A 25,232-nucleotide genomic window follows, 5' to 3' on the forward strand; every position below is an offset into this window, starting at 1 on the left:
GGTCATCAGTGGGTTAAAACAAACCTGGACGTAACACCGACGAGCGGTTGGAGTATCGATCCATTCGGACATGGCAGTACGGTGCCCTACCTGTTGGCAGCTAGTGGGTTCGAAGGCACAATCATTCAACGAATACATTATGCATGGAAACAGTGGTTCGCCCGCCACCGCTACGGAGATTTTATGTGGACTCCCTACTGGCGAACGCCAGCAACTCCGCTAAACAACAAACACTCCCTGCTAACCCATAACATGCCTTTCGATATTTACTCAATAAAACATTCCTGTGGGCCACATCCATTCATCTGCCTGAACTTTGATTTTCGCAAAATTCCCGGCGAATATACGGAGTATTCAATCAAGGCTCAATTCATCACACCGGAAAATATTGAATCCAAGGCCGATCTACTGATGGAACAGTACTCACGGACCGCGTCACTGTTTCCGCATAACGTTGCTCTCATCCCAGTGGGCGACGATTTCCGCTACAACAAGGAAAAAGAAGTGGAACAGCAGTACACCAACTACAAAAAACTGATCGATTACATCAACGAAAACAAGAACAAGTATAAAGCGGAGATCAAATTCGGAACACCAAAGGATTACTTCAACGCTGTAAAAGAGCGCTATGACAAGTTCCCCACCTTGAAAGGTGACTTTTTCGTGTACGCTGACATCTTCAACGAAGGTAGACCGGCGTACTGGTCTGGATACTTCACGACACGCCCATTTTTCAAAATTCTCAGTCGTGAACTGGAACACAACCTAAGAAGTTTGGAGATTATGTTCACGCTAGCGTTCAATCGAGCTCGGCAGGCGGGCAACTCGAATGCTTTCAAAATCTATGAGAAAAATTATGAAAAAATAATACTGGCAAGGCGAAATCTGGGTCTGTTTCAACATCATGATGCCATCACTGGGACGTCCAAAGGGAACGTAATGCGAGATTACGGCTTGCGGCTGTTTGAAAGCATTCAAGAGACGGTTAAACTTCAGGAGAAAACCATTGAACTGCTGGTACAGAAGAAGGGCTCCGAGTTGAACTTCTTGATTGGAGAACTGGAGCGAGATAACTTCAGCAAACTTCCTCGGAAAACTCCTCTCATCGTAACGGAAGCTCGCAGTACGGATTTCGTGGTGTATAATGCGCTTGCTCAGGAACGACTGGAAGTTGTTATGATTAGAACCTTGTCGCCACGGGTCAAAATCTTGGATCCACATGGGAAACAGGTGGATATTCAAATAAACCCTGTGTGGAATATAACCGAGTCGGCGTATGCCTCCAGGAAGATTATTCCTTCGGACAAAGAGTATGAAATCTTGTTTGTGGCTAAATTAGCACCGCTTTCGCTAACAACATTTACGGCTTCCTATGATGATGAGTTCAAAGCAAAGATGGCAACACTATACTGCAACGAGTGTCAGGACGAGAAAAATGAGATTTTCGAGATTAGAAATAAACAACCAGGGGACATTCAACTTGAGAACTTCAAAATGAGGCTGCTTTTCGATGAACAGAGTGGCTTCCTTAAATCGGTAACCAAGAAGAACATGGGTAAACAAATTCAGTGTGCAATAAAATTCGCCGCATACAAAAGTGCTCAGTTCCATTCCGGGGCTTATTTGTTCAAAACAGATCCGGAACAGAGAAATTCCGAAAAGGAAGTCTTGGAGCAGTATAACGATGTCACGATTTTGATAACTTCTGGACCACTAGCCAGCGACGTCACGGCGATATACGGTCCGTTCCTTGCCCATACAGTAAGGATATACAACTCCAACACAATACTGGACAATGGAATATACATCGAGAATGACATTGATTTTGAATTGCCGCCCAAAAACCGTGAGACTGAACTGTTTATGCGATTCACCACGGATATTGAAAACGGAGGAGGCGAGAACCCTGAATTCTTTTCGGACCTGAACGGTTTCCAATACCAGAAGCGCACGAAAGTGCCATCTATCGGAATCGAGGGGAACTATTTCCCAATCACCAGTGGAGCCTTCATTCAGGACGAAAAAATGAGACTGACTTTGCTGACGACCCACGCCCAAGGTGCAGCCAGTTTAGAACCTGGCCAACTTGAAGTTATGCTAGATAGGCGAACACTGTACGACGATTACCGAGGTATGGGCGAGGGAGTCGTTGACAGTCGCCTTACACGGCACCGGTTTTGGTTGACGCTGGAAACTATTGATGCCGGGAATTCGGTCCCTAGCGGGGGTGACTCCCCGGATCGAGCTGACGATTCCAAACCCGCCGAATATCAGCTGCCGAGCATTTTTGCCAATAGCTTATCGAACGGGCTAAACTATCCGGCGAATCTGTTCATTGTAGAGAAGTATGATGAAAGCAACCAGATAGATATTAACCGAGCAGTTCAACTGCTCGCCACTCCGTTTCCCTGTGATCTGCACATTCTTAATCTCCGAACACTGACCGAGGGCAGTCTGCCACTTTTCCCGTCAAGCTCGGCCCTGCTGGTTTTGCATCGGCAAGGCTATAACCGCCGGATAGGCGGCGATGAAGTAATAAATTATTTTTGTAACAATAGCAACAGTAGTACCATAAGTAGTAGTAGTAGTAGTGATACCATTAGTAGTTTAAATGTAGATAAATATAATAGACAGTTGCAGCTCTTTGCGGGGGTGCAGATCGAACAAATTACTAGTACCTCGCTGACTGGGCTGCACCCGGGCGAATCGGTAAGTTCCCTTGGGGATATCTTCCTGGAGTCGATGGAGCTGCGGACGTACAATTTAACCTTTATCAAGTAGATCTCGTACCGTGACATGGGAAAGCCCTTTTCCAAGAAAAGGACACAATCTGATGATGTCTTTGAATACCAAAATACCCTATCGATCCTACGGTACTATGATAGGTCACTAAACTGCCCATAACAGCATAAGAGTCCCATGTTGAAAAACAGCAAGCCGAGAAAAACGCTGTTCAAGATTGTCCCATCCATTGAGCCAAATGGATGGGACAACCATGTTTTGGTATTTTTTTTTATATTTTCTGAACAAACCCGGTAATCTTATTTGTGCTGTGTGATTCAGTGGTGATACAGAATACAATCCAACGGATAACTCATTTTCGACAAAAATCCATATGGGACTCTTATGCGTTTATGGGCAGTAAAGCCATTGTATCGAGTTCGTTCTGGGATAAGTTCAATTGAAGGCATCAATATGAAAATACATCATTGATACGCGGTGGAAAAATCTTGATAGTCACGAACCTCTATAATACCAGTTGATATTCGAAATGTCAGAGGTCCCATAAAATGGACGGCAAATGGCAAACCTTAATGCCAACGACCTGTTGTATTTTTAAGCACATTTGTAAAGCACGTAAAACACGAATACGTTTAAGAACGATTGTTTAAGATGAATGTTTTCGGCCTTCCTAGTATCACTCCTGAAAGATGATATAAATTTTAAAAGTAGTAACAACACACAACACTTTAAAAAAGCGAAGCATCAATTCCGAATCCAAGTATGCCACCACACGACTAAAGCTGTTTCCAGCTCCGATCGGAAATGCGATCTTGGTGCGAAGCAAACAGTGGCGGTTAGTGGCGCGCGGTTATAAATTTGTTACACTAGCAAAAGCATATATTTTGAAACCAAAACTACACACAATTGCAACCATTATCATTCCACAGTCGAATTGATTTTAGAAACAGTATAGGAAATGTTTTAAACAAAACACTACACACACAGACGCTGAATTTTTCAGCAAAATCTGATACCCAGTATAGTAATCTCTACCCTTTTTTTAAATACATTTAGTAAACGACTGCATTACCAACCAAACACATTCACGTTGTAAATATATGAACAAAATAGCTTAGAACCTGTTGGTTTTTCGATTGTTCGTTCGAAATGTGATTTTAGTTTTAGTCATTTCTCATTTTACGACTACTTTCTTTTTATGTTAATCTCCTTATCTGTATATTAAAATTCCTCGTAAAACATTGCTTCCTATCTACATAGGACCGTCCAGCTGACTTTTTATCACAAGTTTTTCTCCTTATCCCGGTTATCGACTTAAGTTGATATATGGTTAGTCTATAGAAAACTGTACCCAAGATCACGAGCGATTTTGATTGGATCTAGGTAATCATATTGATATACAATACAAACGGTAATACAGATTCTATACCGAACACGGTAGAAACCAGTGGATGAGTGTTTGTTTTATTTATACATCTATGTATGCGGTTATAGAATATTTTGAATGAGACAAGCTCGAAAACTCCTACAAATATACTGATGTTAAGTGATGTGAAGCTGTCCTTGTGTTTGACAACAAATTTTAGTTTGTTTTTTTCGTGTTTATATTATAAATATATATGAAAACAATCGATCAAATTGTAGCTAAATATTTAGGAGAATTAAACAATTTAAGCAAAATGTGTAGGAAAAATCGAGAACCCGATTTCTAGGTTGATAGCGTAACCGTGTGATGAATGGGATTTAGTGATTCAATGTTATGATTTCTGGCCATTGAGGTGAAGAGAACAAAAATTTTCGATGCAGAAAAAAAATCTGAACGTGGTGCTCTCTGTTCCTGATTTTGTACAAAGTTCAAATGTATTTGTTAAACTTTACTTCCTCGCCGTTTTCATTTATTAACTTATTCTTCAGTTGCTATCGATTGATCTGCTTAGTAAACCAAATGTCTGAAATACGAGTGTAAGTAAAATAAACAAATAAATATTTTATATTGTGTTTTGATTTTGATTGATGAACATGTTGAGAATTTTCCCAGCAACGCTAATTGGAAAATGGCAAAAAGTCGGTATACAATAGTGTGTGTTTATATAATTTCTCCCATTGACCGTCAGTTTTTTATGGAAGAACCTTGCTTGAACTTATCTATTGGGGTATTTGTTTTCCTGAATCAATGCCCAATGTTAGTCTAGTCAATGTTTCCCGGCTTCATTTCGTGTAATTCGCTGTACACGAATCACTCACTGGCTTAGAATTTCTTGTAAAACATCGTTCTCTTCCATATGAATCAGATCGTAGCAGGAACTTACGCACCTACTTACGTTCAGATTGGGCTTTAACAACTACTTCAGTGTCGTCAATGAGCTGGTTGATTTTCTGCAACTTAGCTACTTGGACAGGGTTCTGAACTCGAAGGATATACCGTATCGCGTGAGCTTCGGTATTCGCACTTTCGTTTGGACCTCCAGCGTTTATCATTGGCAACCTCAACCGATTTGCCAATGATAAACGGGTTTCTAGGCAAGGGTACACCTTCTTTACCTTCCATCTGCAGGAACGTCAATTCGCCGAATTTGTTCGTCGGGTCCATATACTCCGGCAATCTTCTTTTACTTAACCCTCCCGGGTCACCGCTACTGCTGACCGCTATCTTGGATTATACCACCAAACTTTGGAAACTGCTATGTGCTATAGTCACCCGATACCAACCCCAAATAGACAAAAAGGTGAAGAAAAGGATGGATCTTACCTCATTTGCCTTTTCAACGTCGACTTTTCTAAAGTGTTCCCACAATTTTTGGACGCGCTGTAGATGAGCAGTGTCGCTACTACTTGTTTTCCTCTTCTACTCCGCCAAGAGAAGCAAACTTTATGGATTTCGCCAAGAACAAACGCACTTGATGACTTGCCTTATTGTTGTCTCAACTTTTTTTTGGCACGCACTGTATCGTCCTAATTCGTTGATACGCAGTGTACTATACTCAAGTACCACCGAATCAAAAGTCAACATTTTTCTATTTTCAAAACTTTTCACGGTTTTATAAGACTTGAAAAATATCCTCGGTTCAGCACACTACCGTCACACTCGCGACCGGCATCCACGCGGGTGAATGAGAACTCGGCCTGGTAACCACACGGGTAAGCACAGCGATGGCTGTTTGTTTACCTATAGCACCGCGGGGGTAACACTAAAATCCATTTATTTCAGCCGTTTCTTCACTGATTTTCGCTGCTAAGTCACTGCAGAACAACTCCACTCGTACAATCGCCCAAGCTTGGGTCGCGGCGGTCGCAAAAAGAACACGCTAAAAGCACCATGCGAAGCTCGAGAACGCGCGCTGATAGTACCGTACGGAACGGTGTTTTGTCCAAAACTAGTAGAAATCACTATATTTTCAGCAATATGAAGTTGTTTATGAGGTACTCGGAGTCTCCATAATGGTATTTTCAAAAACATGCTTTTCAATCCTTTGGGGCAAAAACACGCAAAATGAGGTCTGTATACCTCGAAATTACACTAAATTTTGAGTTAGATTCATATGGGATTTTCGATTGATTGACACCGGTGTAGTGGATTGCACTGGTTTTGCACTTTCTACCAGAAATGTCAATGGAACATACCCAGTTTTCTGCACTTCTGCTAGAAAGTGCAAAAACGGTGCAGTTTCAGTGCACTCCACTACACCGGTGTCAATCAATCGAAAACCCCAATAATAAGCGATCAGCCCTCTGCTACATTACATTTAATTTCTCAATTGTTTTTCTTGATACAGAACAAACGTAAATGGTTTCTACCCAAATGGCTCAAATCTTTAGCTATTACTACGAGCGTCAATAATATTTCTCCATTTGAAGAAAATGTCTATACAGCCTTTTAATAGCCCAACCTAAATTTAATATTGACCAGCCCGCTAAAGCGGACCCTACAATTTGTGTCTAGGGTTACTTATAGCGTGTTCGTTTTTTCCTGGTGCTACACCGGTGTAGTGCAAAAAGACTGATTATATACACCCAAGTTTGAATGAGTGTAGCACCGATTACACCGGTATAGTGCATTGTCAAAAAAGAAAATTCCATTAGACTTGCACCCAATATTGGATTCAAATCATTACCGGCCGGATGGCGTAGCCCCGTTTTCAGGCGTTATGTGCGTTCCTGTTGACACTTTAGAGGGCTAGTTAATTGGACCGCTTTTCACTGATATTTCTACCGGAACCACTACCACTTTTACTTTTAGAAATGAAAAGCACTACCGCGAATCAATCCGAGCGAAATTACACTCACGACAGCGATATTTTCCGGAAATCCAACAGCATCTCAGCTTTTTTTCTGTACTTATCGACAATCTTCACTCAGAGATGACTCCCACTCCAGCACGAAAAAATCCTGATAAAAAGGCACTTTTAGCCATTCCGACGACGACGTTTACAACTGATTTTGTAAAGTATTAATTTACGTGAACCATTTCCACTTTTAGAAAATTCTGATCGCTACTGATATTGTATGTAGGAGTCAAATATTGACAGAATTACCCTTCGAGTGTTAGACATTTAGGGTTGCCAGGTTTTCAGAACTGACAGTACCGCTGTAATTATTCAATGTAAAGACGCTGAAACTCTGGCCAAAAGACTCGCCATCCCAGTCAAAAAGGGCAAGTTGCTGGCTAACGGGGGGCTATTTGCCAACTCGGATGCGCTAATTGCCCTTCAATTTGCCAGCAAGTTGCTGGCAAATAGGGGGATATTTCAAATGCAACATTTGAGCGATTTGCCGACGTCATTTTTTTGCTGCCCAACCAGCCCTTAAATCGCCCACGGAACGCGCCATTTAATCGCCCTGCCTAATATGAAAATTAAAAATAATACTTATTTTCGGATTCAATATCTACTCACATATACTTACCAGTATACTAGGTAATCACCACCAACTTATAGGAAGAATCAAAGGTGAAGTTGGTATTGCGCACTAAAACTTATCACAATCTGACGTTCATTAAGACTTTATGTCAGAGATCTTGTTCTACTATACTTACACACGATTCCACAATTTTCTACATTCGTTGGCTAAATGAAGTGCACTAGACAAACAAAATACAAGTGAGAACACACCAATTGTTCAAAAAACAATTTTAAGCTTAAGCCAAACATGAACCGCCATGTTTGAAAAACGCAAAAAACAACCAAGTCCATTTCAGCCGCCAGAAAATTTGTCTAAGTGTTGAAATTGCCTTTAAATCGCATTCGCAAATTGCATTTGTTCCTAGGGGCAATTAGCACAGGCGAGTTGAGTTAAACGTCAAACTGTTTAAAAATCGCCTGACCATGTTTGTCCGCATTTTTTTTTTTTTTTTGACCGGGGGATTCTACTCGTGAAGGGTCCGCTGTAAACAAACGATTCACATGGCGAGTCTTTATTCGGATATTCAGCGTCTTTAATCCAATGTTTGTATTCTGCGTCACTCCGTGTGTGTCATGATTTCACGAGAGTAGTGGTCAGTTTTTGTGCGGACAGCAGATTGATATCACACGGTTTGGTTTAAATTTATTTTAATTTGTTACAATTTAGTATTTGTACAAAATGTTTGCAAGGTATTCGTCGAACATTGCTCGTGCTACCCAGGTAAGTGCACATCAAATATAAACCTAGTTATATGTTAAATCCCTATAACGTACATTGAAACAGGAAGCGTATCAGGAACCTAGATTCACTGATAACAGTAGAAAACTCATCTTACATACACGATTATTAAGAATATGAATTATTACATAATTGTCTCTTTTGTACTGCACAGTTTCGCCGGTTCCAAAGTACACTGGTGCTAGCGGAGCACAACAACGAGACCTTGAACCCGATTACGTCGAACGCCGTCACTGCGGCCAAAAAGTTGGGTGGCGATGTGACCGTCCTTGTGGCTGGCACCAAGGTGGGGCCGATAGCGGAAGCTGCCGCTAAGTTGGACGGAGTCAGCAAGGTCCTGGTGGCGGAAGGTGACGCATTCAAGGGACTGCTGGCGGAATCGGTTACGCCTCTGGTTCTGTCCACCCAGAATCAGTTCAAATTTACGCACATTGTCGCCGGAGCATCAGCTTTTGGTAAAGCGGTACTGCCCCGGGTTGCCGCCAAGCTGGACGTTTCTCCGATTTCGGAAATCATCGAAGTCAAATCGGCGGATACTTTCGTGAGGACAATCTATGCTGGTGAGTTGTGAATTTGGGTCATCATAATTACATTTGAAATAGAAAACGGTTTTAGACTTTGGTAAAGGACAATTAGACAATGTCTAGCTTCTGTTATGGTTATTTTATATAACTACTAGCAGAAAGTATAAAAAATTGTGTTTGTATGTTTATTTGTGACGATAACCTGTTAGCGTATTTGCCTTATATCAGGCCAAGGAAATAACTAATATTTGAGTGTAGGATTAAAAAAAAAATAAAAATAAAATGCGTTGAAACAAGTTTTTCAATTTTGTTTCTTCGCTTGTGGAAAAACACTCGTACTTAAGTGCAATTTTTTCTTAGCTGCGTTCATTGATTCTTATTCAACCGATTAATAGTTCACACCATGTCACGTTCTTTTGCCGTGAACATTGTTTTGAAACTAATCTTACGAGTTCATTCTAGAATCAAATCATTCTCTGTTTAACCTATTTTATATTATTTTGATAGTTACTCATGTGTTCTGTTTACGAATGAAGTATTGAACTTTGTCATTGAATGAACAATTTTAGCAAACAAAACTCGATTTTAATTTAAAATTAAGCTTCATTTGCTGCTTTAATTTTTCAATTTTTTTTTATCAAACGTGCTGAAATTAGGTTTAAAACAAACTTGACAAAGGTAATTCTTTGTTCTTCCTACTTAACAGGCAACGCCATCCAGACTATCAAGTCCAAGGATCCGGTAAAAGTAATCACCGTTCGTGGTACAAACTTCGAAGCCGCTGGATCCACGGGAAGTGGAACCCTGGATAAAGCCCCCGAAGGTGACTACAAATCCAGTCTGACCGAATTTGTCAGTCAAGAGCTGACGAAATCGGATCGGCCATCGCTTACCGCTGCTAAGATAGTGATCTCCGGGGGACGTGGAATGAAGTCGGGTGACAACTTCAAGATGCTATACGACCTCGCTGATAAATGGGGTGCTGCTGTGGGTGCTTCCCGTGCCGCCGTAGATGCAGGCTTTGTGCCGAACGATTTGCAGATTGGACAGACCGGAAAGATCGTTGCTCCGGAGCTTTATATTGCGGTCGGTATATCAGGAGCCATCCAGCATCTGGCCGGTATGAAGGATTCAAAAACAATCGTTGCTATTAATAAGGACCCGGAGGCGCCGATCTTCCAAGTTGCAGACTACGGCCTAGTGGCCGATCTGTTCAAAGCGATCCCAGAAATAGATGGAAAATGCTGATTGTAATACAGAGATGGTTGTTATATAATAACAAGCATGGCTAATTCAGATTATTTAATCAATCAAATGTTGTCCGCAATAAAGTTGTTAGAAAACAAATGCATTTCTTCAGATTATGTAATAAAAGAGATTTTTGTATTCTAAACAATTCTAGTTATCTATGATGGTTTACATTCATCTATTTCTTCGGTGCTATAATTCCTTCCAGTTGAGCCTACAATGCAAGAGCAATTAGTATTATCCCATAACTATACTACCTTCAAACAAACCTTCAGTTGTGAGTTAGTCTTCTTTAGGAACGCGATCTCTTCCGCATGTTTCTTCTCTTCAGACGCCCTCAACTCAGCATTCCTTCTTTCTGCCTGATCTGCCTTAATCGTCATGTCGCTTATGGAGCTCTCTAACGTATCCTTTTCTTTTTCCAGCAGTAGAATCCGTTCCTGCAATTTTTCCTTTCCTTCCTGAGCTTGAAGAGCTTTCCGGATACCAAACGAAACCGAGCTGCAGTAGAGTGTCTCGTACGCTTCCATCGACATAGCGATCTCATCCCGTACTCTCAGCAGCAGCAACCCTCGCTCGGTACAGTTTATGGTGACCTGTCGGATTAATTCATCGAAACACTGGGTGTAAAGTTCCCTCCTTACAGGACAGATCCCCGTTTCGCGAGCTTGCGTCTGTTGGAGTCTGGTATCCAGCATCTCCTGGAGATTGATTACATCCTGTCGCGTAGCTGGTGTACTGGAAACAGTTTGCGTCCACAGTTGGCCATCCTCTTCCCAGGTCTTCGGCGGTAGAATACAGTTTAAAATTTCTTCCGTTTCTCGTGGACTCTCGACGATCACAGCTCCACCTGAACCGGGACGACCAAGTTGCTCCTTTGCAACATCCGGAGGGGTTTCCTTCTTTTCGACATGCTTAACAACAAGCACCGGATTGTTGTAGCGAACTAAGGTCGTTTGCAGTTCCACGTTGCGTTCGGCCATTGAAGAAAGAGAACGGGTAGTTGTTTTTTTCGAAAATTCCTGTAATCTATAATCTTTTCACAAAATAACCATGTAGCAAAATAAACAATCTACTGCTTGACATTGCTCGGGTTACCGGAACGCTTTCCGGTTGCTAGGATCTATGTTGCATTATATCGAGTAAAAGTTATGGCATGCCGCAACAGGTGTGACGGGGGTAAATTCGATTGGTAACGGCATGTAGTCGGATAGTGTAGATATTTTTGCTAGTAGATACTGCATAGCGGTGGTCTCGTTGACCTAGATTCGACACGCAAGAACAAATCAATACGTGGGTTAATTGTCCGTTTAGTGGTTGAATGAACTGTAATAGGGAACGCTGTTATGTATTTCTTGTAGGAATACGATTATTTCTTCGCACCGCATGAGGATGCGTCTGAAAGCAAAATGGCGTCATAAAGTCCGAAAACATTATTGCGCCACAACGTGGTACTGTTTTATAATCTCTAGAGTCTTAAGACGTACATTAAACATGCCAGAACCAGAATGCCAGAAGCAGCAGGATATGAACCATGATAGAAGACTACTTCGTTTTGGCTCCCAGTAATTCGGTGAAAGTATAGGTGCAGACAATAAAGAAATCCCACATGATGGTATACCGTACAAGGCGCCAGGAGAGTACCACTAGCGTACAATTAAGAACGAAATACGAATCGAAATGGTCGACAAAGACCAACGCAATGTAAAAGTACTGTGATTAAAAAAATGGAACTGGAAGTCGCATGGCTTCACGGGATTCGACGGAAGTCTGCACGACAAGCTGGAAACTCTAAATATCGGGGTCGTAAGGAACGGTGCTTGGTAAGATAGAAGATGTTGAACATTGGTAGTATTCTGCCAAAGTGGCGCCAAACGAGCTGTTCAAGATACGTCAACGCGTGAACAATTGGCAGGCGATCAGCCAGAGGATGTATTTAGTGAGAATCATAGCTCGTTTATTCTACGTGCCCCATCCCCCAGTCCACGTATGTTACAGTAGCTGAACCGCATCTTTGATAGACGAGATTAAAACCACTGAGAACTGACATACAAGTATAGTTTGCAATGTCTGTAAGAAATATAACTGTCGTTTTGAAATGCCACCAGGAAATAGCAACTTGCCACTAGCCGGTGCTATGAACGACAACCAAACGCTATACGGGCGTTGCGTGGAAAATTGGATACAATGGTGATTCATGCATGCGAACCTGTATGCGGTGATGACACAGAGAACAGACATATAAGCTAGAACAAACTTTCCCGAAAAACCTGTGTAAACATTTAAATGAAAATACGTTGAAAATCACCATCGCATACAGGTTTGCATGCGTGAGTCACCATTGTAACCAAGCTTGCATACAAGTCCCGTATAGCGATTGCTGGCCGATCGAAGCACCGACCAGTGGCAAGTTGCTAGTTGCTGTTGTCATTTCAAAGCGACAGTTTAATTTCTTACACAAGTTGAAAACTTTACTTGTATGTCAGTTCTCAGTGGTGATGATTTGCAACGTTTTTTTTTATTTTAAATGTTTACACAGGTTTTCCAGGAAAGTTTGTTTTAGCTTATATTTATTTATGTCTGTTCTCTATGGTTAAACCAAAGCTTTTATCAGAACGTGGTTGACCGAATAGAGATTGTTCTACTCAGTTTCAAACACTTTTCCCTTCGACATCCTGTTTACATGTTTTCCATGGCGAAACACAATCCAATTACTACTAAACCTTGACACCTTCAGCAACCGGAGGTATTGCCCTCGAGCCCTGCTCGTTACGGATATACTGACTGGCAGAGTGGATTATTCAATTATTGTAGGTCTGTGTCATCAAGCTCGTAAGGTTTACAAAATAACACTCTCCTGCGGTTACCACTCCAAAGAACCAACTATGGTCACCACAGCGTCGTTAGCGGATTTCAGTTATCAACAGTGTCAAAATTGTCCGTGTTAACCCGAGCACTAGTTTGGATCTAGTTTGATTGAATTTAAATAGCTTTTTGAAATAAATACTTAACGAAGTATTTATGAATACACAATTTTATTATATTAAAAAATTATGAGAAACTTTCAATGATGATTGAATATAAGGTCTACTATTGTTCTGTTTGCATTTCAGTATCATCACTCGTCTGGTCCTTGGGTTCCGTAGCATCAGTCGCAGTCACCTGTAGCTCATCAGGTTGTGTTATTTCCTCCTTTTCTACTTCTGGTACTACTTCTACATGTTCGTTTTCCCCATCACCACCTTCACCAGCGGAAACTATTTCAGCCTGATCGCAATCCTTAGCAGACATTGTGATATTCGACTTAGGTTGTTCTATTATGTCCTCGTTTGTCGCTTGTTTCTCGTTTGTATCCTTCTCATCGGCAACTTCTGCCGCAAATGCGCTGCCCTCTTCCCTTTCCTCGATAGGTTCCACAATCATCGATTGCGGTTTGTTCTCTTCGTGCGCCGCTTGCTTTTCTTCAATTTTTTCCTCCGACAGCTTCTTGTGTTCTTCGTCCCTCTCAGCAGTTCGTTTCTTTCCACGTTTCGGCTTCTCTTGGCTATCGTCAACAACCTCAATTTCATTACAAATTAAAGCCGGTACAAATTCTTTCGATTTTTGCTGCATCGTTGGCGGTTTTTCTGTGACATTTTCAACACCTTTTTCCTTTGCCTGGTTGGCGGCTTGCTCCTTTTGATGGTGCTCGTAAAGTTCCTTCATTTTTTCCTAAAAAAAGTTACAAATTGGTTAGAAATCTACATCAACGAAAACAAAAAGCCCTACCATTTCTTCTCTGATCACGTTAACCTTCTCCATATAATACTTGTACACATATTGTGCCATCTCCGTCATATCTTTCATAACGACGGGCGTCCGGTCGGGTTTACCGTCCATTCTCCTCTGATCACTGAATGCTTCATCAGCTACCAGGTGCAACTGAAGAGGGCGTTTGGTAAGCAATTTGAAAGCAGGCTGTAACTCAACACAATTCTTAAACAGAGACACCCGGCCAAAGATATATAGACCCAGCCGAGAACGGCTCATAGCAACCACCAATCGGCGTACGTCACGTATGTGACCGATTGTTTTAGTGCGAACCAGCGAGAGCAGAATGTAGTCATTCTGCTGCCCTTGATACTTGTCTACCGTTGTCACCTTGTGTGGTTTTCCGATCAGTGTATTGTCAGCACAACGAGCATCAATAACATCTCGAATTAGATGCTTCTGACCATTGTAGGTAGTTAAAATGGAAATTTTCTCCGCTGGATATCCTATGAGCCGCATGTACATAAAAACTGCTACAACATATTCCGCTTCGGCCAAATTCTGATAGAAATACGGGTTCGGTTCCGATTCACCGACACCGTTGAAATCTTCTACGTTGATCAATTGATAATCATAGGCAAAGCCTGGATTGCAGTTCACATACTCTGGCCACTGGATGACGTGTTCTAAATCACCCAGTTTAGTGTAACGCCATTTGTAGAGCTCACAAATACTCGACCTGGCACGACCTTGCCCGTCTAGGTCAATGGTGGGGACACCTAGTCGAACGAGCCGCGTGAATAGTGACTGTTCCATGTTGGAATATTTTTGAAATGCCATATTTTTGATGACTGGTGGTAGTTGATGATGATCTCCGATCATAATCCAGCGCTTGAGGCGATTGTAGCCATCCATCGGATTTTGAAGCAGCAAAGGAATGAATGTTTCGATTTCTAAAATCTGTGCCGATTCTTCCATCAATATGTTGTCATATTTGAAGCCCATGTTCACCAGTTCTTTTCTCTTCAAAGCTGCATGGGTACAGGTCATAGCGATGACTTTCGCCTCCTTCACCAGCAAATACTTTGAGCGATCCAGGCCGCTCCGAAGCAGTTCAAAAGCCCTAAACTCCTCCAGTTCAGTGAAAATGTGTGAAATATAACGATAGCAGCTGTGAGCGATGTTCATATTTTCCTCGAAAGTGCTTCCGTGGAATAATGGCTGAGGCGCATCCAGGAAGAACTTCGTGAATGGAAATTCTTCCTCGAACGCAGCAGCATCCTTGTAATCTTTGCTTTCCTTGAAATCGTTCAAAAATTTCTCCCATCGAGCGATTATCTGATATAGGTAGAAATGACCAGCAGTTTCACAAGTGTACGCTACATCCCCAGCTACGCCAAGCGAATCCTGCAACCGTTGTACCTGTCCCAGCAGATCAATACGTTTCGATAGCACATAATTAACTCTACCGTACCGGCTGTAATCTTTTTCCGTTTCCAGCGATTCTTCTCCATGACCTAAACGAAGCAAATGGCGTTCGTCGATGTCAAGTGCCATAATTTTCTCAAACAGTTGGTTCAGTGCCTGATTGGAATGGGTGACGATTAGGGTGCGTTGCTGGGGATGGTTGTGATACAGGTTGGAAATGATTTGGACGGCTACGTCTGTTTTGCCGGTACCCGGTGGGCCGACTACCAGTGTAAGACCGGGTTGCATTCCCGCCTTGATGGCTTCGATCTGCGTTGGGGTGAAGCGGATTGTGTTCCTGAAAGAAAAGTGATTTCATTATGTGATGTGCGAGTTGAGGAGATAGTGGTACTTTGAAATTCAGTTAGAAGAATAGTTGGTCGGTGTTAGGTCAGACCGGACTAAGTGACAAAATATTGATTTCGAGAAAAACGAGTTTAAAGTTTGAATCGCAGCATCCTTTACGTTATAAATGGAAATTAATTTTTGTCGTAATTCTTGTTTATTGTTACATATTTCAAATCTTGCAAGAGTCTAATGTAGCTGAAGAAATTCTTTATCCAGTGCTATTATTATCTCATTTTTTGGTGTTTTGCGACTTAGTCCGGTCTGACTTAACACCGACCAGTTTGCCATACTTACTTTTTGGGTTCGTTATATTTGTATGGACCTCGCTTGGGAATGACGTATGATTCGATCGAAATTCGCTTCGGTAGCTCAATTTTCTTATCATCTTCCTCATCATCGCTGCTGTCTACATGCTGCTCCGGAACATCTTCAAACGTCAATCGGAAGGGACGAACAAGTTTTGCAGTACCTGTTTCTTTCACCACCATCTCGTACCCTGGAAAGCTACTTTTTACGTGGTCTATATCTAAAAACGTATCATTGAAATCCATCACGCGTGCCTGATCCTGCATGCGGCTGTAGTGAGCTGCTCCAGGATCTCCATAACCCAGCAGGATGTCATGCAACCAGGGAGGGACAACGCATTCCGTGTTCATTAGATGCCGGATAGTTTCCAGAACCGCTTTAAAGTTGTTTTCCTTTGGCTTACGTCGCATTATAATGTTAAAACCTTCGTAAACATCATCACCTCCTGCCTGAAGACCATCCATATCTACACGGTATTGATTGGAATCCAACCAAACGCGGTAGGTTCGCTGCTCTCCCGTTAACTGCGGTCTCTGTTCAATGCCATCCTCTATGACCCTTCCGTTAGCATCCAGCATTCCTTCAATTTCACAACCCCGCACATGAACTAACCCAACTTGTGGAATGAAATGCTCTTTGTAGTCATACTTAGTTCCAATCGCCTTGGTAGGCCGTACCGTAATCAGGAAGCAAACGTCATGCTTTCTCAGATTCTCCCACTCGTCTTGAATTTCCTTACGAACATTGAGTGTAACACTGACATCAGCTCTTACGCGAGATGGCTTTTTCTCGCCGATGTGCGGTTTAGATACCTCAACCACTGCGAACGACTGTATCGGTAGTGCCATCCTAGCCCATCCCCCGAACACCGCATCACCTTCCTCCGATTGCCAAGGTAGCATTCGACTGACCGCGTCCTCGATATCCTGTCGGATTTCATCTAAACGAAAAAAAAAATCAGTTAATCCAGCACCAAATAATTTTATAGAAATGCCACCTACAGGTTGACTCCAATCGGAACAAGTTAAAGTTTCTCAGCAAATAATCGTGCAGCGTCAAAAATTGTAGATTCAGCTTCGGAAGAGCCAAACAACCTTCTCCGGAGTAGTATTCCGTCGGGACAATATTCTCGTTCCAAATGATTTCCTCCGTCGGATAGAGTGGCATCTCGTTCAAGGATTCCAGCTGCGAGACCCGACGTTCGTGTCTGGAAATCAGTAGCTCTCGTAGAAAGGGTTCGTCCAGCCGGTGCCACTGGAATGGTGGTTCCAGCTCTTCCGGTACCAAGTTCAAATAGCACGCGATCTCCTTAAGGCTTTTGCCGTCCAGGGCACCGAAATGCTTCTCCAACGATTCCCGGGTATCAACGTTTGCTACATTCGAAAGAGCAAACAGTCGCAGATCGGGAAACTTGGCAAAGGCTGCCTTCTGCAGGGCTTTTATTTTTGAGTAGTGCACCTGGGTCATGTCGTGGTCCGTTAGCGGGTCACCTGTTTCATCGTTGATCTCGAAACGGGCGTAGAATTTGAGCATGTCCAGGAGCTGGAATGGAAAAGGCAGAAAAGAGCAAAATGTGTTAATAGCACTTCGACAGTGCTGATATAAATCATCGCAGCGGGCACCAATTGAATTTCGTTTCCTTTCAAGTTCACACGGGGATGTCATTTTTGAAGTAGAATACTTCTAACGTTTCAATATGGGGTCCCATTTCAAAAATTTCAGTTGAGAAATTTTCCCAGGTTTGAAATGCGAATATCTTCCGCTCTACTGGACGAAATCGCAATATTTTTGCACTATCTGATCGGAAATTTGTGCACGTGTTTCGTATTAAATTTCGGAATTACTGCGACTACTATAAATAAACCAAAACAAGGATTTTCAGAAAATCCTTCGGAAACAGCGAGGAAAATGCGCAATTTGGCAGCATATCCCACGCAGAGCCGTCAAAAAGGAGCATGTAAGCGTTTCATTACATACGGGAATGTTATATATACAGGTCACACGAGCTTGTTTTGTATCAGTGGGTGCTCGCTTACCACACGAGCAACATGCTCGTCCGGACGGTACAATGAGCGGTATCATGTTTGCGTTCCCGTACCAAGCGTCATCGCAAGGTTCTTCGTGATAAAATCCAGGGAATCACCAAATTCGGCGTCTGGCTCGTCGTGGTGGTGTAAAATGCATCTCCAATTTAATCTACGAATGCTGATGGTGTGCAGAAAAATGTCATCCGAGATGCCGTGACCTACACTGAACACGCCAAGCGCAAAACCGCAATGAACGTCGTCTATACTCTGAAGCGGCAGGGACGCACTTTGTATGGATTTGGAAGTTGAAAAGGTAGAACTCACTTGTATCATTATAAAAAAGGCCCTTTTCAGGGCCACCAAAACCATTTCAAAGAATAAGTTTGCATTTTCTGTTTCATGGACTGTTTCTCCCTGGAGAGCAATTTGGGTTAAACCCTAAATTATGATTTATTTCAGTACGTAAATTGCAAATATGGTCAGAAACAGACTGGAGTGAAGTGGAAAACATTTTTACTAGGCGCATTCAAAAAAGGTTCCAATTCTCAAACATTTTACCAAGGTGCCGTATTACATTACTCTCTTTACCCTGAGTGTTCGATAATCTCCGTATTGGAAACACAATTTCAATTTTGTTCTTTATCAAAAATATGTGGTCGACCAACGAAGGGGTGGAGCTTCGAAGAACACATATTGAGGACAACACAAAAAAGGACGAGCTTACATTGTGCTGTAGTCAGGTATAAAAACTCAGCATGCTGTTGCTCACGCTCAGTTCGTTTCCAGCATCAGCATGCAGCAGTTCGTTTGCAGCATCTCCCGCAAAATTCAAACCGCCGTCCGTTTGCTGCTGTCAGAAGAGTTGGCCAAGCACGCCGTCTTCGATGGCACCAAAACTGTTACCATATACACCAGCACCAAGTAAATTTCGAACACTGCCCAAAGAAAAGGCCCTTTTCAGGGCCATCAATTTATCGACAAAGAATGAAATTGAAGTTTTGTTATTACAAGCATCAGCTTGTCAAGAGCGTTGGATGGTAAGTGAGCCACTTGTGAACAATACCGTCGCTTTCACGAGAATGGCACAAAATCAAAAGTTATTTGTGATTTATAGACATTTTAGTGTAATGATTCAATTTACAAAAATCGAACGTTTTCTAACGTTTCGATATAGGTGCTCCGTTTCAAAATTTTCGGCCAGAATGCTGCCTGTTTTTTCAAACGTGAAAATCTGCTGTTGTATTGAATGAAAACCTTCGATTTTTGCGCTGATTGGAAATAGTTGTGACTAATTCTGTAGAATGTACAATTACTGAAATAACGGATTTTGTGAAAGCAGTGGTTGGTCCGTACAATTCGATTCCAAGCGAGCCAGACTAGTTTTCGTTGGAAGGTCCACCTCTGACAATAGAAGTAAACTATTTTATTTTGAATTCAACTACAACTTCCTTGAAAACAGCACAGCTAAAAAACTTTTGGGAAAAACGCGCAAACCTAAATTTTCCACTATAATGGAAACTGCCTGTGCCCAGCCGCACTGCATCATCAAGATTGATAGTAATTCAAGCCGGGAGGAAAGAGGTTGTAAGGCAATGGAAAACGAAAATTTCATTTATATCTTACTGGAATATAATTGGCTGGTCCTGAAAAGAACTTGTTGGTTTGTGGTTTATATTGGGTCACAATTTAGGCCTGCTCGATTGCTGATAGCTGTGAATTTCTCGCAGGGCGACAGTTTCTGTTCAGTAGTGATGAGGCTTCCTAACGCCAACCGTGACTGGGGCACTTTTTCACGGCCTTCGTTGCTTACTGCTTGCGGGGAGGCTTTCCTCCGGTGGACTTACGAGCGGTATGTTTGGTACGGGCCATTTATCAACAAAGAATCGAATTGACATTTTGTTATTACAAGCATCCGAAAGTAGCTTGCCAAGAGCGTTCGATGGCAAGTGAGCTACTTGTGAACAATATAGTAGATTTCACGTAGAATGACACAAAATAAAAAGTTATCATTTGTGTGTTTGTTTACAGTTTCGTGTTTACTAGGCGCATTCAAAAACGGTTTCAATTCTCAAACATTTTACCAAAGTGCCGTATTACATTACTCTTTTTACCCTGAGTGTTCGATAACCTCCGTATTGGAAACACAATTTCAATTTTGTTCTTTATCAAAAATATGTGGTCGACCAACAAAGGGGTGGAGCTACGAAGAACACATATTGAGGACAACACAAAAAAGGACGAGCTTACATTGTGCTGTAGTCAGGTATAAAAACTCAGCATGCTGCTGTTCACGATCAGTTCGTTTGCAGCATCAGCATGCAGCAGTTTGTTTGCAGCATCTCCCGCAAAATTCAAACCGCAGTCCGTTTGCTGCTGTCAGAAGAGTTGGCCAAGCACGCCGTCTTCGATGGCACCAAGTAAATTTCGAACACTGCCCAAAGAAAAGGCCCTTTTCAGGGCCATCAATTTATCGACAAAGAATCGAATTGAAATTTTATTACAAGCATCAAAAAGTGGCTTGCCAAGAGCGTTGGATGGTAAGTGAGCCACTTGTGAACAATATCGTCGCTTTCAAGTCGAATGGCACAAAATAAAAAAGTTATTTGTGTGATTTGTAGACAGGTTAGTGTAATGATTCAATTTACAAAAATGTAGAATGTTCAATTACTGAAAATAACAGTTTTTGTGAAAGCAGTGGTTGGTCCATACAATTCGATTCCAAGCGAGCCAGACTAGTTTTCGTTGGAAGGTGCATCTCTGACAATAAAAATAAACTATTTTATTTTGAATTCAACTACAACTTCTTTGAAAACAACACAGCTAAAAACTTTTGGGAAAAACGCGCAAACCTAAATTTTCCACCATAATAAAAACTAGTGCCCCCGCCGCACAGCATCATCAAGATTGATAGTTATTCAAGCCGGGAGGAAAGGGAGAGGGAGGTTGTAAGGCAATGGAAAATTTCATTTATAATAATAATACTTTATAATTGGCTGGTTCTGAAAACAACTTGTTGGTTTGTGGTTTATTTTGGGTCACAATTTAGGCCCGCTCGATTTCTGATAGCTGTGAATTTTTCGCAGGGCGACTGTTTCTGTTCGGTAGCGATGAGGCTCTTAACGCCAACCGTGACTGGGGCACTTTTACACGACCTTCGTTGCCAACCAGCCCCCTGTCAAGGACGACGTCTCTGTACAGCCAGCATCACTGCCATGAAAGGCAAAACATTGATTTTGAACCGAATGATTAGAAGCTGTATTTAGTTACAAAATGTCGATTAAATTAAATTATTAAATCATCCCACAAGATGCAAAACGTCGTGTGGAATGCTTGAATATCGAGCATAGTGCCGAACATAATTCTTTGTTTGGGGCTTTATAGCTATAACGCCCCATATATGTCGGTCGCTGTCAAACTCCATATGATGGTATAGGGTTGCCAGGGGGTTGTTGCCAACTGCTTGCGGGGAGCCTTTCCTCCGGTGGACTTACGAGCGGTTTGTTTGGTACAGGCCATGTAGCGAAAAATGCTGATCTGCTACTTCTCTGATGCTGGTAGTAGGACGACGGTCAAACGCTCGTTTGCGTGCCTTCATTCATAAAAGTTCAACAATATTTTCAAAGAATGTTGCAAATTGTCAACTTGATAATTCCAAAAATACTCCAAATAAACTATGAATGTGCTAAAGTCGACAAAATCGCATAGAAATTGCTTATTCCAGAGCAGAATTTACCGGTCTAAAGTGTATTCTACTTCACTCCGGTTATGTCTCTGACATTACCCACCCATCTTTTTTTTTAAACTCTGGTCCGCACTGAGTAACTATCAACGATAAGAGAGGTAACTTCACCATCTGAACCCTGGATATTGACCCAGGAACATTTGAACGACATCGGCTGAGATTGAATCCAGACCCTCTGAGGTGAGAAGTGCTCACGCTTATCACCAAACCACCAACGCCGTCATAATACACGATTTTATTATCGATAACGGAACTAGAAATTAGACTTGTAAATATAGTCGAATTTACAGTACCGGTTGACCCGTGATCATCGTCACTAATTAAAGCGTATTAGGACTAATCTTCTTGAACAACTATTGATTTTAACGGGAGTGATTTCAGGACTAGAATCCGAATGAGATCAATAGACTTAGACTTGCTTGGAGGAATGAGATAGAAGAATGTGAACTATAATATTATCTTGATCTCTTCATCAAATTTTACAGATTTTTAGAAAAGTTTGACGAAAAATCTCAGAAATTACAAAAACATTTTTCATCAATTTTTACAATTTTTTTATCAACAAGCTCCAAAAATTCTTAATTTTTTCAACAATATTTTTTCAAATATCGCATCTAGTTTATCATATTTATTTAAACTTAGATTTTTGAATGCGATTTCCCAAAAGTCTTGTTTATGTTAGTGTTAGGTTTTGTTAGTACCCTGTCTAAAATATTTAGAATGTCGGATGTTTATAAGTTTTCATTTCAGTGTCGCAATGGCCTGACACAAGCTTGTTGGAAAAATAATTAAACTGCTAATTTTTTGAAAAGTTTAAAAAATATGAGAAAAATTTTAATAAACAATTTCAAAAGCTTTATACCAAAATTTTATAAGAAATGATAATTCGAAAATTTTGATAATTTGGATACAAAATTTGGTAAACAAATTATTTGCAAATTTGAAAGATATCAAAATTGAAATTTTTTAAGAAAACATGTAAAAATTAACAGAGTTGATGAACAAGTCGAATTCTTTTCATTTTTAGCAAAATTTTCATCAAATTTCTCAAAATTTTTGAAAATTTCTATGAAAGCTAAACATTTTCCCGGACTTTTCAAATTTTAAAATTTATTGAATTTTTATTTAATTTTTTGAAAATTTCACCTCAAATGGAAAATCTATGTATAAACTGATATTTTAAAAAAAATCAAAAGAACAGAAAAAAATGTAACGAGAAATTTAATGAAAATCTGATACGTTTGGTAGAACAACAGAAATATTTGGTTCCTTCTTAATTTGTATTCATCATCTTTTATCTAGCAAAAAATTTGATCAACATGAAGAAAAATGTGAAGAACCAAATTTTTAATTTAAATTGAATTAATAAAACAGATAAACGATTTGGACAGTTTTATATCAATCAAAAACTTATTTTTTAAATTTTGCTGCCTATTTTTTACAAAATTAGGAACAAATTCAAAAGCTTTTATTAAGTTATCAATCATTTTTATCCATTTTTTAAAAATGTCTGTAAATTGTTTTCTTCAAATATTAAAAATTTTCTTCAAGGTTTGTAATTTTTTTCAAGGTTTACAAAAATTTTCAAATCGTTGAAAAAACGCAAATTATTGCTCAAACTTTTTATAGTTTTAGAACAGTTTTAAAATTTTATTGAAAATCTAATCTGAGTCCAATGAAATTAATTTAACATGATTTTGTTCTTCAAATTTTTCTTTTTTTCTATATTTCTTTCAATTTATGATCATCGATTCTTTTGTCAAATTCTACATTCGTCAACATATGGTTTTTTTTAAATTTCATTAATTTTTTACCGAGTTTTTCATCAGAATTAGAGCATGTTTTATACAAAATCGAGTTAAAATGATTGAAATGTTTATGCAAAATCTTATGCAAAATTTGGTGAAAACTTTGGCGAAAAAATTGAATTTTTTTTATAAAAGTTTGTGTTTGTTCATTTTTATCAAATGTTTCATAAAAATTTTCAAACTTCTTTTAGTTTTTTTATAATTTCAGCGATTTTTTTAAAATGTTCCTTAAATTTTTTTAAAATTTTCATCAAGAAATCAAATTTTCCCAATTTATTCACAAATTTGAGAAAACCACAAATAAAAATTTGCTATAAGGGACGATCCATAAATGACGTAGCATTTTTTGAGTGATTTTTAACACCCCCCTCCCCCATCGTAGCATTTCGTCACAAACCTCTAAATACCCCCCTGGTAATTACGTAGCTTGACGGTAATTCTCCCCTCCCCCTTGTCCCCGTACAAATAAAAAAAATAAAAAAACGATGTTAGTTATTCCCCTTTAAAAAAACTACGTAGCATAACATGACCCCGTACCCCCCTGTCGTCACACATCATCACAAAATACAATACTCCACCCTCCCCCATATAATGCTACGTCATTTGTGGATGACCCCTAATTGATCAAGCATTGGAAAAATTAGTTTTTTTTCAAGCAATTATTCATTACATTTTTTTCAAATTTTTCAAGAAATTTTGAAAATTCGTGAATCTTCAATGATTTTTTTAAATTTCTTTTTTTTTTAATTTTCGAAATTCCTTGTTTTTAACATAAGTTCAAATTTTTTCTCAGTATTTTGTCATGAAAAATTTTCTCTTCAAATATTTCGACAAATTTTTCATTTTTGTAGTCATTTTTATCAAATTTTACATCCCACCTTTTTTAATGTTTTAAGAAGTTTTTCATCATTTTTTTCAAACTTTAATTTGATGTATTAAAAAAATTAAAATCTATAAAATTTGATCAAAAAAACTATCATTTTTTTCATATTTTTCAAATTTTTTGAAATTTTAGAATTTTTCATAATTTTATTTTCATCATTTCTTTCAAATTTGTCGAATCTTTTTTCAAATTTTTAATCAACATTTTCTTCAGCGTGAACTTTTAAAACTTTTCATCAATTTTTTCCACAAAATTTATAAACTTCATATCTTTTTTAAATTATCATCAAATGTATTCAAAATTATCAAAAGTTGCAATTTTTCAGTTTTGTATCAAATGCTTCTAATTTTTGCTTCATTTTAAATTTAAAAAAAATATTTGAAAATTTGAAAAAAAATTAATTGAATACAAAAAAGCTGGATGGATGATTTATGAGTACCGAAAAACAACAACCAACAATAAATCAGGATTTTGAGGTTGTACTAAATTTCTTAAACTTGCTTTTGTACTAAAAAAAACTGTGCTACAGTCTAGCACGAATTTCGCACCAACTCGAACAAATGCTGGCATCTCCCTCTCAGTTTTTAATGAAACTTTCTGTACATGAAGACTCTGTCACAAAAAGCCACTTTGTCTTTTGAAAAGGGTCAAACTTTTTTTTACAAATTTTCTTCAAATGACTATAGTCTAAAAATGACAAATCCTACAACAAAATGTTGTAGGAGTGATTTTCACAAAATTAGTCTAATT

The 25,232-nt window shown here is 39.9% G+C and overlaps 4 protein-coding genes across 6 annotated transcripts in view; 2 read left to right on the forward strand and 2 right to left on the reverse strand.

Annotated features, from left to right (window-relative positions):
* LOC131677066 (alpha-mannosidase 2) overlaps window positions 1–4,733 on the forward strand; it is a 217,211-nt gene extending 212,478 nt beyond the window's left edge. For all 3 annotated transcript variants that reach the window (XM_058956617.1, XM_058956619.1, XM_058956618.1), the window contains one exon: window positions 2–4,733. In XM_058956617.1, the coding sequence (XP_058812600.1) occupies window positions 2–2,781 (2,780 nt within the window). In that variant the 3' untranslated portion in view covers window positions 2,782–4,733. The remainder of the gene's footprint in view (window position 1) is intronic.
* A 3,469-nt stretch (window positions 4,734–8,202) lies between these two features.
* Window positions 8,203–10,250, forward strand: LOC131677070 (electron transfer flavoprotein subunit alpha, mitochondrial). Its single transcript, XM_058956633.1, has 3 exons — window positions 8,203–8,361; window positions 8,534–8,939; window positions 9,610–10,250. The coding sequence occupies exons 1-3, from the start codon at window positions 8,320–8,322 to the stop codon at window positions 10,149–10,151; spliced, it is 990 nt and encodes a 329-aa protein (XP_058812616.1). The 5' UTR covers window positions 8,203–8,319; the 3' UTR covers window positions 10,152–10,250.
* Window positions 10,229–11,383, reverse strand: LOC131677071 (putative inner dynein arm light chain, axonemal). The gene is made up of 2 exons (XM_058956634.1): window positions 10,421–11,383; window positions 10,229–10,365 (listed from the first exon to the last, which is right to left on the reverse strand). The coding sequence occupies exons 1-2, from the start codon at window positions 11,132–11,134 to the stop codon at window positions 10,330–10,332; spliced, it is 750 nt and encodes a 249-aa protein (XP_058812617.1). The 5' UTR covers window positions 11,135–11,383; the 3' UTR covers window positions 10,229–10,329.
* Window positions 11,384–13,200: 1,817 nt separating this feature from the next.
* Window positions 13,201–25,232, reverse strand: part of LOC131677072 (RNA helicase aquarius) — a 323,960-nt gene continuing 311,928 nt past the window's right edge. Inside the window, exons 3-6 of the mRNA XM_058956636.1 lie at window positions 17,024–17,564; window positions 16,011–16,962; window positions 13,920–15,666; window positions 13,201–13,862 (exon numbers count right to left, since the gene is read on the reverse strand). Coding sequence (XP_058812619.1) covers window positions 13,242–13,862; window positions 13,920–15,666; window positions 16,011–16,962; window positions 17,024–17,564 — 3,861 coding nt within the window. The 3' untranslated portion in view covers window positions 13,201–13,241. The remainder of the gene's footprint in view (window positions 13,863–13,919; window positions 15,667–16,010; window positions 16,963–17,023; window positions 17,565–25,232) is intronic.

The sequence above is a fragment of the Topomyia yanbarensis genome, chromosome 1 (genome assembly GCF_030247195.1).
Source record: "Topomyia yanbarensis strain Yona2022 chromosome 1, ASM3024719v1, whole genome shotgun sequence".
In the NCBI taxonomy this organism is placed as follows: Eukaryota; Metazoa; Arthropoda; class Insecta; order Diptera; family Culicidae; genus Topomyia; species Topomyia yanbarensis.